This window comes from Lissotriton vulgaris, chromosome 4_2 (assembly GCF_964263255.1).
Source record: "Lissotriton vulgaris chromosome 4_2, aLisVul1.2, whole genome shotgun sequence".
Taxonomy (NCBI): domain Eukaryota; kingdom Metazoa; phylum Chordata; class Amphibia; order Caudata; family Salamandridae; genus Lissotriton; species Lissotriton vulgaris.
The window spans coordinates 6,376,402-6,392,422 of NC_141692.1; the positions used below are offsets into that span (position 1 = coordinate 6,376,402).

The 16,021-nt window shown below is 43.1% G+C and overlaps 1 protein-coding gene across 1 annotated transcript in view; it reads left to right on the plus strand.

The window, feature by feature from the left end:
• The window catches only part of LOC147718107 (multidrug and toxin extrusion protein 2-like), a 464,065-nt gene that overhangs the window by 340,048 nt on the left and 107,996 nt on the right, over positions 1-16,021 (plus strand). The window contains exons 14-15 of the mRNA XM_086919190.1: positions 695-827; positions 14,847-14,941. Of these exons, the coding sequence (XP_086775316.1) occupies positions 695-827; positions 14,847-14,941 (228 nt within the window). The remainder of the gene's footprint in view (positions 1-694; positions 828-14,846; positions 14,942-16,021) is intronic.

Consider the following 16,021-nt stretch of genomic DNA (forward strand, 5'->3'; position numbering starts at 1 on the left):
TCTATTTGCATTCCCCAAGAGGAAACTTTAAAAGCAGTCCATGTCCATTAAAGGAAAAGGAGATACTTCTAAAGAAAGGATTCTAATTTGGGTACACAATGGGAGGAGCAGGCAGTGGTCAGCCATAGCTGCTGGCACAATCCCTAAAGGGAACGTAGCCCCACGGGAACTGCTCCCCCTTTGTAAATCAGTTACCACCCTAAGTCAGATCAATGGTTTCCGACCACAATTATGGTCATAAGCCATTGAAAATGTCATTGCAACTGCCAAATAGGAGAACTGGTCAACTTTTTCCCATCTGTTCCTGTTTCTAAATCAGAATGGATGACAAAAGCTTTTTTAGAAATCAAAAAGACTTTTGCAACTCATAAAATGACTATGACTTAAAGTTAGGATTTGTCTCAGTTTAGGAGTAGTAAAGTTAGGAGTTCTCCTAAACTGAGAGAAATCCTAACTTTAAGACTTTCGGTATTCACAGAAGGCATTTAGGAGTCCTAAAGTTAGGACTCCTAACTTCTGTGAATATAGAAATGAGTAAGTGCCTTCTGTGAATACCAAAATGGTAGTACGTTTAGGATTTTATCTTAAGTTAGTTCTCTGAAATCGGGCCCTTTGTTGCTACATCCTACTTGGAAATGCCTTTCAACCAGTATCAAACGTAAGCATGGTATCGTTTATGTTTCCTTCTCCCCAGTGTGTAACACAAGGAATACTTAAAGGGATGGGAAAGCAAAAGATTGGGGCTGTGGTGTACGGCATTGGTTACTACGTGATTGGATTACCAGTAGCAGTGGTGCTCATGTTTCCAGCCAAACTTGGAGTGCTAGGTATGGACAACAATGTCAAATGTGGCATGATCATGCAAAGATATCTTTAAGCTGCTCGTTCCATTAGTGATAAATGTCTAGTTTCACACTGTTGATAATGATACAGGACTTTTTGATGAAAGTTGCAACCATAACATGATGTGTAGAGTGTCATTGTAAGTGTCCTGTAGCTGAAAATCTGCTTCACCAGCAATACTTTGAGCATCAGCTGTTTCTGCCACCAGCCCCTTCCCTGATGAACTGTAATAAACTGACATTGCCCAGTCAGCACTCTTTCTTCAGTTTGTCTGGTAACATTTATGACAACAGTTTTTATTTTTTTCCCTTTTTCTCAAACCGAACCGGTCTCTTCTTGAATACTCTAGTAATGTTGTCTTTAGTTTGTTGATTAACATGAGGTGCATTATTGCTGCTACAAATGGGTTCAATATCTCAAGATATTAATATTGGAGCTAATGGCATTGAGAGAACAATAACATCTCTTAAAAATAAGATGATACAGGTAGTGGGTGTGGGTAAGGTCCAAAGAATGGGTTATGTACAGCCTAAAGGAAATATTTATATTAAAATGTAAAGGGAAATGTGGAATTAAAGGGAGATGGAGTAGGGGGTCACTACTTATAATATGTATAAAAAGTTTGAAGGTTATGTTTTAAGACTAAAATAACACATGGGCAAAGTTTACAATAAGGAAGGCACGAGATACTGAGACTCTCTCTAAATACAAAAAGGGAACTCTTAGCTGTACCTTGCAATGTCAGAAAAATAACATCTGAAATGTATGCAGACATGTGGTGATGAATCAGGTCCTTAGAATAATTATAGGGGACTTATCATCTATGTTTAATCCACTGCAACAAAATATGCAACATGTACGTTGTGCTCCTTGCATCCACTGCAGTCATTTGAGAGCCGCTATTGTACAAAGTCTCCAGGGATGCTGCTTGGGTGAGCTTCATTTGACTCGAAGCATGTTGCAAAGAATGATCCTCTGTAGACAGGTAGTGTGGGCTTTAGGATGACATTTGTTTGAAGACAATAGTCTTACTTACAGGTTACAGATGTGATTTAGATGTAATATCAAGACCCCACCAGGAGCAGCCTCCTGCTGCTCAACCTGCTCTCTATAACTGATCACTCAGGGAAACATAAACATTCTGTGACATCATATACAGCGGCTGCTCAGCAGGTGTTATGGCATCTAAGAAGAGAATGCATTATATCCAGTAGAGAGTATAACCCATTTCTTCCCTTAGGAATAATAAACATACGGAATGCATATCTTTCAACCCAAATCTGAACAATAAGCAGCAGGTATCTTCCAACTCACAATCATGCCAGCTTAGGGCATCTTGGGAACATATAAAGGGTCTCTTACAACCGCAAAATGACAGACGGCAGAGGGTCTCTCTCAACCTTTGCTCATCCTTACACAGGACACTACATAACATGGTAAAGGGTGTCACTCAAACCACACTCATCTCAACTTAGGGAATCTTGTGTACATATAAAGGGTCTCTTTTAATCACATAAGAATAGTAGGCAGAGAGAAACTACAACCCTCACTCATCCTCACATAGGACACTACAAAAACTGAGAACATGGGTATCCCACAACCCTCTCTCCAACACTCAAGCAGTAGGCAAAGAGTAAGATTCTGTGACATCACACAAAGAGGCTGAGCAGCAGGTATTATGGCAGCTAGGGAGATAATGTATTATATCTAACATATAGTATATAAAAGAACTACCTTGAACAGGTGAGCATTTAGACACCACATTTTATTTCTGAAATATCAGGGCTATTAGGTTGATTCTGATTAAATGAAGGCATGAGCTCAACCCATCTGTGAATACCATCACCATGATTAATAATTACACGTTTATCATTCTATATGTTTTGTATGGAACTCAGTGACAACCACAGTTGTCAATACCAGGATATAAATCTGATTATTAACTGTTCTGATGTAGCAACAGTGGGAAACAAGAGGAGGTAGGGAAAGGTACAGAGGATGGCAAAGGTAGGCGCCCAAGGCAAGGTATGCTTTTATATTTTGAACATGGAGAGGAAATGAAATCACATTTTAATTTGTGACATGCACTACTACCCGAAGGTGTCTAGGTGCTGGTGATCTGCCTTAGGAGGACGAAAAGAGAAGAAGCTGAGGCTGGGGAAATAGCAGTGGTCAAGAAACCCTACTTACGTTTTTAGGGATTTTGGAAAGTGATCTGACAAGGAATTCCAAAGCCTGGCTGTGTCAGTTACAAAAATTCCACCTCCCCCCCCCCCCCCCCCCCCCCCCCACGAGGCTGTTTTTGCTTTGGGAATCAACGGATTAAATGCTGATTGGAATTGCATATGTCTGTTGGGAACATAACAGCGGAATCTTTGTTTAGGTCTGAAACCATGCTCTTACTTGAAGGCAATGCATAAAGACTTGAGTTCAATCCGTAAATGCAACAATTGCACAGCCTGAGATACAAACGAATATTTTGGGATTGCAAGCAGCATACGTGCAGCTGGATACTGGAGAACCTGCAATTTATTTAAAAACTCTTATCGTAATATTAAAAAAAAGCGCACTGCATTAGGTGAAGAAACTTTGGGGGACAGGGATCCAAAGAAGACCATGACCTTGTTTGACAGGGAATGGGCTGAACTACAGATTCTGAAATGAGGTTACAAACTTTATTAATGGTGTTATTGTCCAATGTGGCATCTTTAGAGGTAGACACCACCAAAAGGGGAAGGGTTGTCTCTTCCTTAGATGTCCCATCAGCAGGATGATTGGAAGCAAATGTATTATAAACCGCTTTGACTGTTTTCTGAAAAAAATCCTCTAATGATTTGCAGAATTCTAGATAGACTGCAGCGTTTTTAGGTTCCAATATCTTACTCAACTTGCTTACTGTTGCAAAGAGTTCTTTTGGGATGTTAAGAGAGTCCTTAATTTTGGCCATAAAGTAACTAGATTTGGCTTTGGAGACCAGACCTTCTTAGGCCTCAATAGCCTTTTTGTAGGAGATTTCACCATCGGGGTCGTAATGAATTCGCCATTTTCCATCAAACCTACCACAAGCTTGTTTTTGGCTTCTAAGATTGTCATCAAACCAGGGCTTGGACCAGGAGGTCCTTTTATTATTTTGAGTAGATCAAGCTGGTGGTTAAGATGGCAATCAATTGATGATAATTTAGTAGCCTCGTCCAGGTCTGCAGAAATCTCAGCTTTGGAATGTGTTGGATACGCATTAAATGCTTCCAGAGTAATTTTCTGCCAGGGTCGTCCTAACGTTTTAAGTGGTTGAGAATGGACAGTCCAACCTTCAACTTTCCTAGTAATATGAAACTTGGCCGCAAATTAGTCATACCAGGCAACGGGGAGAGTGGATGAGAGTCCGATGTGGGGTTGATGAAAAAAATGCCATCTAGTGATGGGCCAGCAATATGCTTGGGTCCCTTTACTAGCTGAACAAGACCCGCACCTTCCAGAAAGTGAGTAAAAAACACGGTGTCTCTGTCTAAAGGATTTTTCAGAAGGATATTAAAATCCCCTAAGATGGTAAAGTCAGAAAAATTACTTTAATTAAGTTTAATGTCCATCAGCTGACTGCTGTTGTTCAGAAAGTCTACTCTGGGAGCCGGGGGCCAGTAAATTAGGCCGGAGCTGTACAGTCTGAAATGACATTACATAACATGTGCATTTGTAAAGCGCATGTTCACCACTATGGGTATCTTGGCGCTGAATAACAGATGTTCGTTGTTACCCAACTCAATGGTACTCCTTTTATCAACCTCAGATGGATGAAAGGCTGAGTGGACCCACTGGGATTTGAAACTGTGACCTTGAGCTTGAACACAGGCCCCTGCAGTAGACGCATTAGTCCACTGAACCACCAGACCTGGCCAGCAATGGCCCAAAGGATGCTTTGAAATATTCCCTATAAATATTCACTATCTCAGCCCCCTTTTTCCCCAAAAGATCTAACCTTGAAATAGCAAACCCAGGGGGAGAAGTCATGATGAGATCTGGGGCCAAGGCAGCATCCGCCAGGTCCTGTGACAAATGCCATGTCCAGTCTGTGAGGCTCTAGTAAGTCAGCAAAAGCAAATGCATTTTTAATGTGCGGACTGTCATTTATGAGTGTGGCTTTCAAAATGCTGGGTAGCGTAGTTGAGTTGGTGGTAAAGGACATGGGGGATTTTAGACACTGTAGCTTAGTGTTTGTCAGAGTTAGCTGATAAACACTAAGAGCAAGTTATGGGGTTTGGAGGATTAAATGGTCCTAGGCATTGTTTACTATTACACTTCAAGGAACGTAGCTCATCTTCTGAATAGCAAAGGGGAGTTACCTGTTGTAGGTAATACCTGCAGGGGGGCTGGCACAGAGAGCTGTTGAGCATGTATGGCGCAGACTGATGCACCATTAGCGTTCCAGCAACACCCCCGCTGCACATGTTAACAGACTGTGCGGACACGCAATCAGTGCATTTAGATAACCCACCATTCTTAGGTGAAGAAATGAGGGGGCGTGGTCAAATTTGGAGGCTGTTGGCATGTGGCCGGAAAACACCTGGGTGAAAGGAGACACAACCCGCGGTCCAGCAGCCCCCCTTACCTTCTTACCTTAACTAGGCTCTCCTGTCAGGGTAAGTTACTGGAAAATTAAAACAAATCATACAAAATGTGAGATAAGAAAAACATACCACCAAAAAGGGCATTAATACACACGAAAATATGGAGCTCAGTGCTAGAAGAGCTAAGCACCTCCTGAAAAGGGCATTAAGATGCCTACAAGGAAATAAAGATGGGTGGTTCACAATGTGAGTTCGGAGAGGAGGCAAACAATATCTCCAAGTCATAGCTGCCATTAATGTATTTAAATAGCTCTCCATTCTGGTGTGTCGAACTGAGGGGCCGTAGTGAGATTTCGACACTTTTGGCGTCTGGCAGGAAAACAGTTGGGCAAAAAAAAAGACACAACCCGAGGTCCAGCAACCCTCTTTGCCTTAACCAGACTTCCCTGTCAAGATATGTTACTATTAAATTAAAACACATTAAATAAAACATGAGACAGAAAAAACATACAACCAATAAAAAAGGGTATTAATACCCGCTAAAAAATGGTGCCCAGCTCTACAGGAGCCAGGTTTCTCCTGAAAAGGGGACCAAGGTGCCTACAAGGAAATAAATATGGGTGAATCACAACATGAGATTAGATAGTAGGAAAATATTACCTCCTAGTTGGAGCTGTGCAGATGCGCTAGCAGTGCAGTTAAATAGCCCTCCATTCTGGCGTAACGCAATGAAGGGGTGTGTCCAAGTTCTGATGCTGTTGACGTGTGGCCGGAAAACACTACAGTACAGCAAAAGAATCCAGCAAACCCCCTTACCTAAACCAGGCTCCCCAGTCAAGGTAAGTTACTGGTAAATTATACAAAACGTGAGAAAAGAAAAACATACAACCAATAAAAAGGGTATTAATGCCCACTAAAAGATGGCGCCCAGTGCTTCGGGAGCCAAGCACCTCCGGAAAAGGGCACCAAGGTGCCTACAAGGAAATGAATATGGGTGATTCACAATGTTAGATTGGAGAGTAGGGAAACAATACCTCCTACAGGCAGGTCGCTCCCCACACCGCACAGCACTGCCTGTGTGCCCATGTTCTGAGACCCAGCTGCCGCTGCGATCGGAGTTCGAGGCCCTGGTGGCCAGTGGTAGTCTGTAGGTCTTGCTTTTCCGAATTGTTTTTGCACTGTAAATGTTTCTATTGTTGTATTGGTTTTTATCCTGTTTATCGTTTTCCTTTTCCCTTGTGTACTTCTTGCGTATTCCCAATTGTAATTGCACGGTAACTGTTTTATTGTTGTATTTGTTTTTACTCTATTTATCGTTTTTTTTCCTTGTGTACTTCACTGTGCCCTGTGACCTGTTTTTCGCCTGTATCCTTCACCGCTTGCCACTCCCCCCTCCCATTTTTCCTGCCGCTGCGTCCCCTGTGGCCCCACCCCCTGCTTGCCCATTTTGTCCGCTGCCACCTCCCAGCTGCTCCACCCTCCCGCCTCCCCATCTTATGGTGGCCACACGCAGCGGGCGCGCCAAAGGTGCACCTAAGGCAAGCCCATCTGCGCCTGTCCTTGCCTGGACCATGCCCAGTGCCAGACCCCCCTGCCCCCGCAAATGCCACGATGCCCACTACCGCTACAATGCCAGCACCCTCTATGCCCTCAACATCAGAAGATCACACACCTGCTTCCTGGCTGTCCCAAAGTGCACCCAAGGACCCTTCTCCTGCCGGAACGGCAGCTTCACCAGCATCCAATCCGCCAAGCCACTCACTGTGAAGGATTGCTACCACTCCAGATGCATTCTTCTCAACGCCCGCAAACGTCCTTCGTCCTTCTCAATGTCCTCAGACATAGCCTTTCTGACGGAGACCTGGATGAATCCCTCCTCAGCCCTCGGCATTGCCATAACCATCCTGGACAGTTACAAGATCACCGCACCAACGGAACAGGAGAAGGAATCGTCATCGTCCACAGGAACAACCTCAGAGTCTTGACCAACAGCAATGACACTTTCACCACCGCCGAACACCTGCACTTCCAGATCCACATTGATCCCAACTCCACCCACAGAGGATCCTTCATCTACAGACCCCTCGGACCGCGGCCTCAGTTCAGCAACTCTATCGCCGACTATGTCAGTACACACACCCTCACCTCCACAGACTACATCCTCCTCGGGGACCTGAATTGCCACCTCGAGAACAAAAACAACACCAGCTCCACTACCTTGATCAACAACCTCGCCAACCTCGGGCTCAGACAGCTCATCACAACACCCACCCACTCTGCCGGCCACACGCTTGACCCCATCTCCTCCGCAAGCTCCCACACCTCCATCAGCCACAACACTTCATTGGACCGACAATCGCTGCATCCACGTCACCTTCCAAAAACCCACCACGGACCACCGCACCCAACAGATCCCTCGCCTCTGCTGGAGCAGAGTCATTGAAGACCAGCTAACAACCACCCTTTCCGGAGCCCACCTGCCAACCCCACCAACCCTGACACAGCTGCTCGCATCCTCAGACAGTGAATTGACGACTGTGCCAAAACCCTTAACCAATCAAGAAACCCTCCAACAGACACACCAGCAAGAAAGCCAGCTGGTTCACCGAGGACCTCAAGGCCTCCAAGCAGACTTGCAGAAAACTAGAGACGAAATGGCACTTTGAACCAATACTGGACAACTATGCAGCCCACAAGAATGCCACCAGCAGACACCATGGCCTCCTTCAAAGACCGCCTAGAATAAAATGCACACAACAGCAAGGAGCTCTTCAACATCATTAAGGAACTCTGCAACCCCAGCTCCAACACCAACAACATATCACCCTCATAAGACCTGTGCGACTCCTTCGCCACCTTCTTCCATAGCAAAATCGCAGATATCCATGACAGCTTCAACGTCACGACAGCCACAGAGGTATCTGCCCCGACAGCCACCATCCGCACCGATCTCCTGTTCTCCTGGACCAACATAAGCGCAGACGACAACACAAAAATCATGAACACCATCCACTCCAGTTCTCCGTCAGACCCATGCCCACACCACATCTTTAACATAGCCAGCACCAACATCGCACCCTATCTCTGGAAAGCCATCAACATCTCCTTTGAGACATTAACTTTCTCAGAGAGCTGGAAGCATGCCGAGATCAATGCCTTACTCGAAAAACCCAAGGGTGACCCTGAGAACCTCAAGATTTTCCGACCCTTCTCCCTACACCTGTTCCGAGAAAAGGTAATCGAAAAGACCGTCAACAGACAACTGACCCACTACCTTGGGGAGAACAACATCCTGGACCTGTCCCAGTCTGGGTTCCGCAGCAACCACAGCACCGAAACTGCCCTCATCGTCGCGACCAATGACATCAGGGCCCTGCTGGACAATGGCGAAACCGTGGCCCTCATCATCCTAGACCCTGTCTAGTCTCCATGGCGCTGGGATCCGTGACAAGGCTCTAGACTGGACCACCTCCTTCCTCTCCGGCAGAAAGCAGAACATCCGCCTCCCCCTTTCTGCACCAAAGCCACCAAGATCATCTACGGCATAACCCAGGGCTCATCCCTCAGCCCGACATTGTTAAACATCTACATGGCTCTGCTCGCCCACGTCGCCTGACTACATGACCTCAACATCATCGCCTATGCCGACGACATCCAGATGATCCTATCCCTCACCAAGGACCCCCTCACCGCCAAAATCAACCTCCACGAAGGAATGAAAGTCGTCACCGAGTGGATGGAGAACAGCCGTCTGAAGCTAAACTCGGACAAGACAGAAGTCCTCATCCTTGGGTCCAGCCCCTCAGCCTGGGATGACTCCTGATGGCCGACCACACTGGGAGCAGCACCAACACCCACCGACCATGTACGCAACCTGGGGTTCATCCTCAACTCTACTCTCTCCATGACAAAATAGGTCAACGCCGTCTCATCCTACTGCTTCAACACCCTCCGACTGCTCTCCAATATCTACAGGTGGAACCCCACCTAAACAAGAAGAACGGTCACCAAGACCCTCGTCAGCAGCAGGCTGGACTACGGAAATGCTGTCTATGAAGGATTCTCAGCCAAACTCCTGAAACGGCTACAACACATTCAGAATGCCTCTGCATGCTTGATCCTCAACATCCTTCGCCTCAGCCACATCACACCCCACCTGAGAAACCAGCACTGGCTCCCAGTCAACAAGAGGATCACCTTCAATCTCCTCACCCATGCACACATGGCACTCCACAACACCGGACCAGTATACCTCAACAAATGACTCACCTTCTTCACCCCCAAACTCCAGCTCCGCTCTGCCGACCGCACCCTCGCCAATGTCCCCCGCATCCGAAGAGCGACCTCCGGTGGCAGATCGTTTTCCCACCTTGCCGCCAAAACTTGGAACACCCTCCCCATCCTCCAACGGCAGACCCAGGACCTTCTAACCTTCAAAAGACTACTCGAAACCTGGCTATTTTAGCAGTAGCAGCAGCCCCCACACCCCCCCAGCGCCTTAAGACCCCTACGGGGAGTAGTGCGCTTCACAAATGTTCTGATTCATTGATTAGTCGGAGCTTGACATTTTACATTTGGCTTCTCTCATTTCTTCACTGCCCCTGTATAGAAGTTCAAAGCATGTGCAGATAATTTTAGGGTTCATACATAACATTAAATCATAGATAGGCAGCTGTGTGTTAGAGGGATGTTTTTTTTCTATATGGGTCTGAATGGCATCATAGAGAGCTCGAGCTTGGCACTTGTTATTTATTTGGTGTCACTGAAAACCCCTCAGGGAAAAACATGTCTGTATTCATTGTTACCCATTATTAATTTTAGGTGTTATTACTCATTCATCTGGCAATGTTAACAACTATTACAAATGCTTAAAGTTCTGTTTTCCGGGCGGGGGGGGGGGGTCATATTGGTTTAATATGTCTACATTCGGTCATAAAAAACTCACAGAGTCAATCAGATACTGTTCATTGCTTTGACATAGTAGTGGGGAGGTGCCATTCAAGGTGTCAAGGATTTGATGGTAGAATGCCACTCATACTCACACTGAAGCCATAGACATTTCACACATCAGCAACCTATAAACTTGACAGCCATTTAGGTTGGTTAGGCCCCGCCCAAACTACCTTTAGTACAATGTTTTCACAGCAGAAGCCCATCCAAATGTATCAGCTCTCACAACTTAGCAATTAAAGCCATTTAAAGTGAACATTGACTGTAATACATAATCATCTGATCCCAATGGCCAACTTGAAGTTTTAGCATAATAACTACTGAACCACTCCTGGTGAGGCAGAACCAAGGTTTAGTTTAGGACGTGTTTCTTTCCTGCACAAACTGTATAAAGGATACAGGAGAGGAGGAGATACAAAGGGAGGCATCACACAAACATTTCAGTGGAGATGAGCCACCAACAGCATCCACCATCCTCTTTTTAGAAGTATTGCAGTCAATGGATTCTTTTCCACAAACTACAGGAATAATATCTGTCACATCCCGAAATATTGATCTCTTTAATTATGGAACAACCCTTTGCAAAGCCAAGTGGTCTGGCCTTGGGAAGCTGGTGCAATGGTAGCATTTGTTTTTTGTCACACGCCTGTGCCATATAAAGAGAAAGAAAAACATGCCCATGGGTGAAAACCATACACTTGCAAAATAATTAAATGTAACCATTACATATAATTTATTTTAGTGATTCATAGCTGACAGGTGTACTCAGAACAGGTATAGACAACCTTTTAAATTTTAATGAGTTAAAGGAAAATACGATTTTCATTACTCCGAAGAAAAGGTTCTACTGACTTCGAATTACTGTAACCTGAAGATATAGTGTAAACATGGGAGGATTGTTTTATAAAAAAGATAAATAATGATAAGAAAAAACACTGACAAAGTATTGGCTCATCACCCCTGCACCTTTTTCAGGTGAATGTGTTCATATGCTCAGGTAAAATAGCACCACTCTTGGTCTAGACGACCTCCGGTCTCATGTGTCCATGCTGTATTTTGTGATGGGTAGAAGCAAAATTTTACTAAACGTTGATGTCTCTAGTCCAGATCTGAAAAGCTCATTTAGGAAGAGGAGTATTTTGTAGCATGGTGGTTGACAAATATGTATTAAATAGGATCATTGGGACATGCTTATTATGATATGCATTGTGAACTGATGAGCAGCACTTTCATTGCACTTTTTTACAGAAGGCAGTAAGTATGATGTGGCCGATCAAGGGCTCACATGTCTTGTAAAACTAACACAATACTTTACATTCCAGTAGTGATATACATTCCACAATGCTAATGCTAGCAATTAGGCTTTCACTTATTCTCTAAATCTGTGACTAGCATGCCTTATAACTCATTGCATTCCCCTGGATACTACTCACTAAAGATTTGTTTTGTTCTCAGTTGTTCCAAGTTTCTTTTCCTTACACACTTTTACCTTGACTTTTTCTTTTCCCCATTGTGGATTGCTCGCTTTTTGTATTGTATTCAGGTTGCATTGATGTCCTTTGGTGTGCCTCTAAATATGTTAACATCACGTGAATAAGTATTCTCTTTGGTTACCTTTCACCTTCTTGCATATCTATCCTCTTTGCTCCTCTTCCTCTTTTCTCCTCTTCCCACTGCTCTCCCATTCTTGCACCCCTCTATACTCAATAGAGTTACATTAATTAAGTCAAAACATTTTCTGCTTCATTTTATGGTGTGGTTTATTAAGGTCTGCAAAGTATTTATATCACCTAAGGTTTAAAATGTCTATGAAAAGTATACAAGTTTGGGAGTACAATCAATATATTTGATTAAAGTGGAATACTAAGAGGAAAAGATGCACTTATCTGCTGACGCCTTTGCAAGAAGATGTTATGACATGGGCTAGGAGCTCTAGTGGCAAACACTGTAGAAAGGAAGGCAGAGGGCTGCACGGATTTGCTCACCATTGACGTGTCCCAATAATGAGTCACATCTAGAGTGTAAGTATGTCTGATGATAGGTCTGGTATTCTTTCAAGAAACCATGTGTACACATTTGGAGTGATATTTTATGGTATGCAAATTCAAAAAATAAAATAACAGAAAAATGTTTCAACAAACCAAAATAACTAAAACACAATTAGTGGAAAACAAATTATTGAAAAAACTAAGACTGGATGAAAAAGATAGATACTACTGCTAGCCCACGAACAATTACAAATAACTTTAATATTAATTCACCAAAATTGTTAACAAAAGGCAAATATGGATATAGCAGATGACCAGCTCAAATCCCTGCTTGGGAATGAGGGGCCCGATTCACAGAACTAACTTAAGACAGAATCCTAAACTTACTACCATTTTGGTATTCACAGAAGGCACTTAATATGTTTGGTAGTCACAGCAGGCACTTACTCATTTTGGTATTCACAGAAGGCACTTATTCATTTCTGCATTCACAAAAGTTAGGAGTCCTAACTTTAGGACTCCTAAATGCCTTCTGTGAATACCAAAAGTCTGAAAATTTGGATTTTTATCACTTTAGAAAAATCAATATTTTAAGACTTTCGGTATTCACAGAAGGCATTTAAGAGTCCTAAATTTAGGAGTCCTAACTTTACTACTACTAAACTGAGAAAAATCCCAATTTTAACACTTTTTGTATTCACAGAAGGCATTTAAGAGTCCTAAATTTAGGAGTCCTAACTTTACTACTACTAAACTGAGAACAATCCCAATTTTAAGACTTTCTGTATTCATAGAAGGCATTTAGGAGTCCTAACTTTACTACTACTAAACTGAGAAAATCCCAATTTTAAGACTTATCTGGAAAGGAGAGCACCATCTGAGTGTTGTCAGCATAAGATATTCGTGAAATCCCTGTGAATTTGATGACCTGTGCCAATGGTTGGACATGGATATTGAAGATTTTGGGGTCAACGAAGAGTCCTGGGAAACAATGTGGGGCAAATTGTGCAATTGCGATCTGTGAGTTGGTGAAATTACCTGGAAGACACAGCAGAAAGGATATCAAAATGGTCTTTAAACAATCCAACTAGTCAAACGTCTAAATGTCCTAAGTGTGACTTAATAGTGACATATGTTTTTCTCATGTCCTGTATTGGCCGATTTCTGGCTGAGAGTCCAACAGATTCTCAATCAAAAATTGGTCAGACCTATCTCTCCCAACGCATCAATGGTACTAATAGGTCCATTGATTACGAATACCTTACACAAAGACTTTGTAACTATTGTTCTTGCATGTGCTAGATTAGATATTGCTAGGGCCTGGATATCATGTACTCCACCTCACGCTATGGAATGGTGATCCTTGGTCAAAGAAACAAATACTATGGAACTCTCAATAGCTAAAATAAGAGGTGCACGATCATTAATGATATTGGAAATAATTGGGGGTACTTCTATATAAGTCTATAAAAGCTTATATATTTGTTTTTTATACTTTATACTTTTATACTTTATACTTTATATCTGCTACTTTCAACTTATCATTAACGATAGATCCCGCATTGAGAATGTATCATTTTCTTTTATTACTTAACTGTTATTTCTGTCACCCTACTATATATAAGAACTGTATGTATGTACATATCATGCTGTTAATAAAAATTAAAAATAAATTGGAAGGAGTGTTTAGAGAGTAAAGTGAAAAAAAGCGCAGCATTGGGGAGGTTAAATAATCTGCTTTATACAATGGGTGAAGAAGAAAAATGGGTAGGGGCATGGGAGGAGACTGACATTAGAATATCAGAAGGAAAAAAACAGTAAATTGATAGACTAGGGCTTTTGGCTCATCCAATAGAAATGATTGTAGAAGGCAGCAACAAAAACACTATTTTGGGAACTGATTTATTTCAAATGGTAAATTCCATCCACCTTAAAGTTTTGGGTTAAACCATTTACCTATGCTGGTTTATCAGAATTAGAATACTCTGAAATTGTTTTTCTACGAAATACCAAATAGTTGTCATGTAGGTTGTCCTAAAATATTTTTATTTATAAGAATGTTATACAAAATGAAAATGTAAGCCACTTGAAGCACTATAACTAAGTTCTAATAATGAGAGTATGTCAAATATTTCAATTATTAGTTATTTTATGTTGGATTTGTGGAATGTCATTATGGTAATATGGTGCATTAATGTTTATTTTCCAAAGGAACAATTAATAATCCTGGTGACATTGCCCATCTACAATATGGAAATATACTGTCCGCCATTTTAGTGATGTTCTCATCATTCTTAAACAAATCCGTTGTGGACACTGATGCTCTATATAAATGAAATAGGTGAATAAAGAACCTTTTCACAATGAACTGGCAAAGTGCAGTTCAGACTCATGTGTGCAGGAGACTCCAGCTGTTCAGAGGGCAAGATGCCTCTAAGGCACCCTACTTACCGATTTAGTGGATAATTTCCAATTCTAATAGTGTTGATTCCTTTTTACTTAGGTCTATGGTCCGGCATGACAGTCAGTGCTTTCATTCCAGCCTTCTTACTTACTGTGTATATTTTTAGAGCCAACTGGAGGAATATAACAGAGGAGGTAACTCATAACTGTTCATCTATTGATTAGCATGTTTCTTTATAGCTTGTAAATATGAATTTACACCTTTAAACCAGGTGGCTTAAAATGTGTGTATATTTATCAGAATAAGATTGGGTTATTATTTGTGGCTTGGTGTGAATGTGAATGGTAGAGTTGAAAAAATGAGATCTAATGATTATGCTGATGGCTTTGGGACATTAATGACTGACTTTTAATGCTCTATTACTTACCAGTAATCTTCATTACTCCTGGTCCCGTTGTCCTCATCCCATTCCTTAACAAAGTGGAGATGATCATCTGCACGACAGAAAAAAAGAGCAGGAGAATGCTGTGATGCCTAAACCCACCTCCTCCCACTGGGAGTACATAAACTGTACCATCGCAGCATTCAGCCTAAAATACCAAGCCACCAACCGGAGAACGGCCGTCCAAGAGGGAGGGAGGAGCGTAATGAATGGGACAAGGACAACGGTACCAGGAGCAATGATGATTACCAGTAAGTGATAAGGCATTATCTCCTGGTCCCTCCAGTCCTGGTCCCATTCCTTAACAAAGTGGGGAACACCAAAGCAATCAACCTGGCCTTCTGGACACCCACCAACACCAGGGACACATTACCAAAAGCGGCACTGAACGGAAGCAAAAGGGACCAAAGAATAATAAAGAAAAACAGAGGCAGGAGCACGCAACCAGCCATACCCACATCCAAGCCAACAGAGCGAAAACCCCACAACGAGTAGGGGACTGTTAGACCAAGGGTATCCTAGACTACATAGGGTAGCCTGGCACAGTAGAGGAAACAGCTAAACTCTAGGCGTTGGTTAAGTGCTTACAGAACCCACTCACAGTTGCGCTGGCTATTGCCTGTTCATAAATCTCCTGTCCGCTGGCACAGCCGCCTCCCGCTTCCCCATGTTCCCTGCTTACTTCAGTTGTGAGGCGATCCGACCGGAGTTGTCCCCGCGCTCAGTTGTCTTCCCTCAGCGCATACGACGGGGCCTCTGTGGAGTTGGCTTCGGGATGGGGGGAACGGGGAAGCTTACGGCTGGTCTGGACGCTCCTCCGGCGGGACCGTGG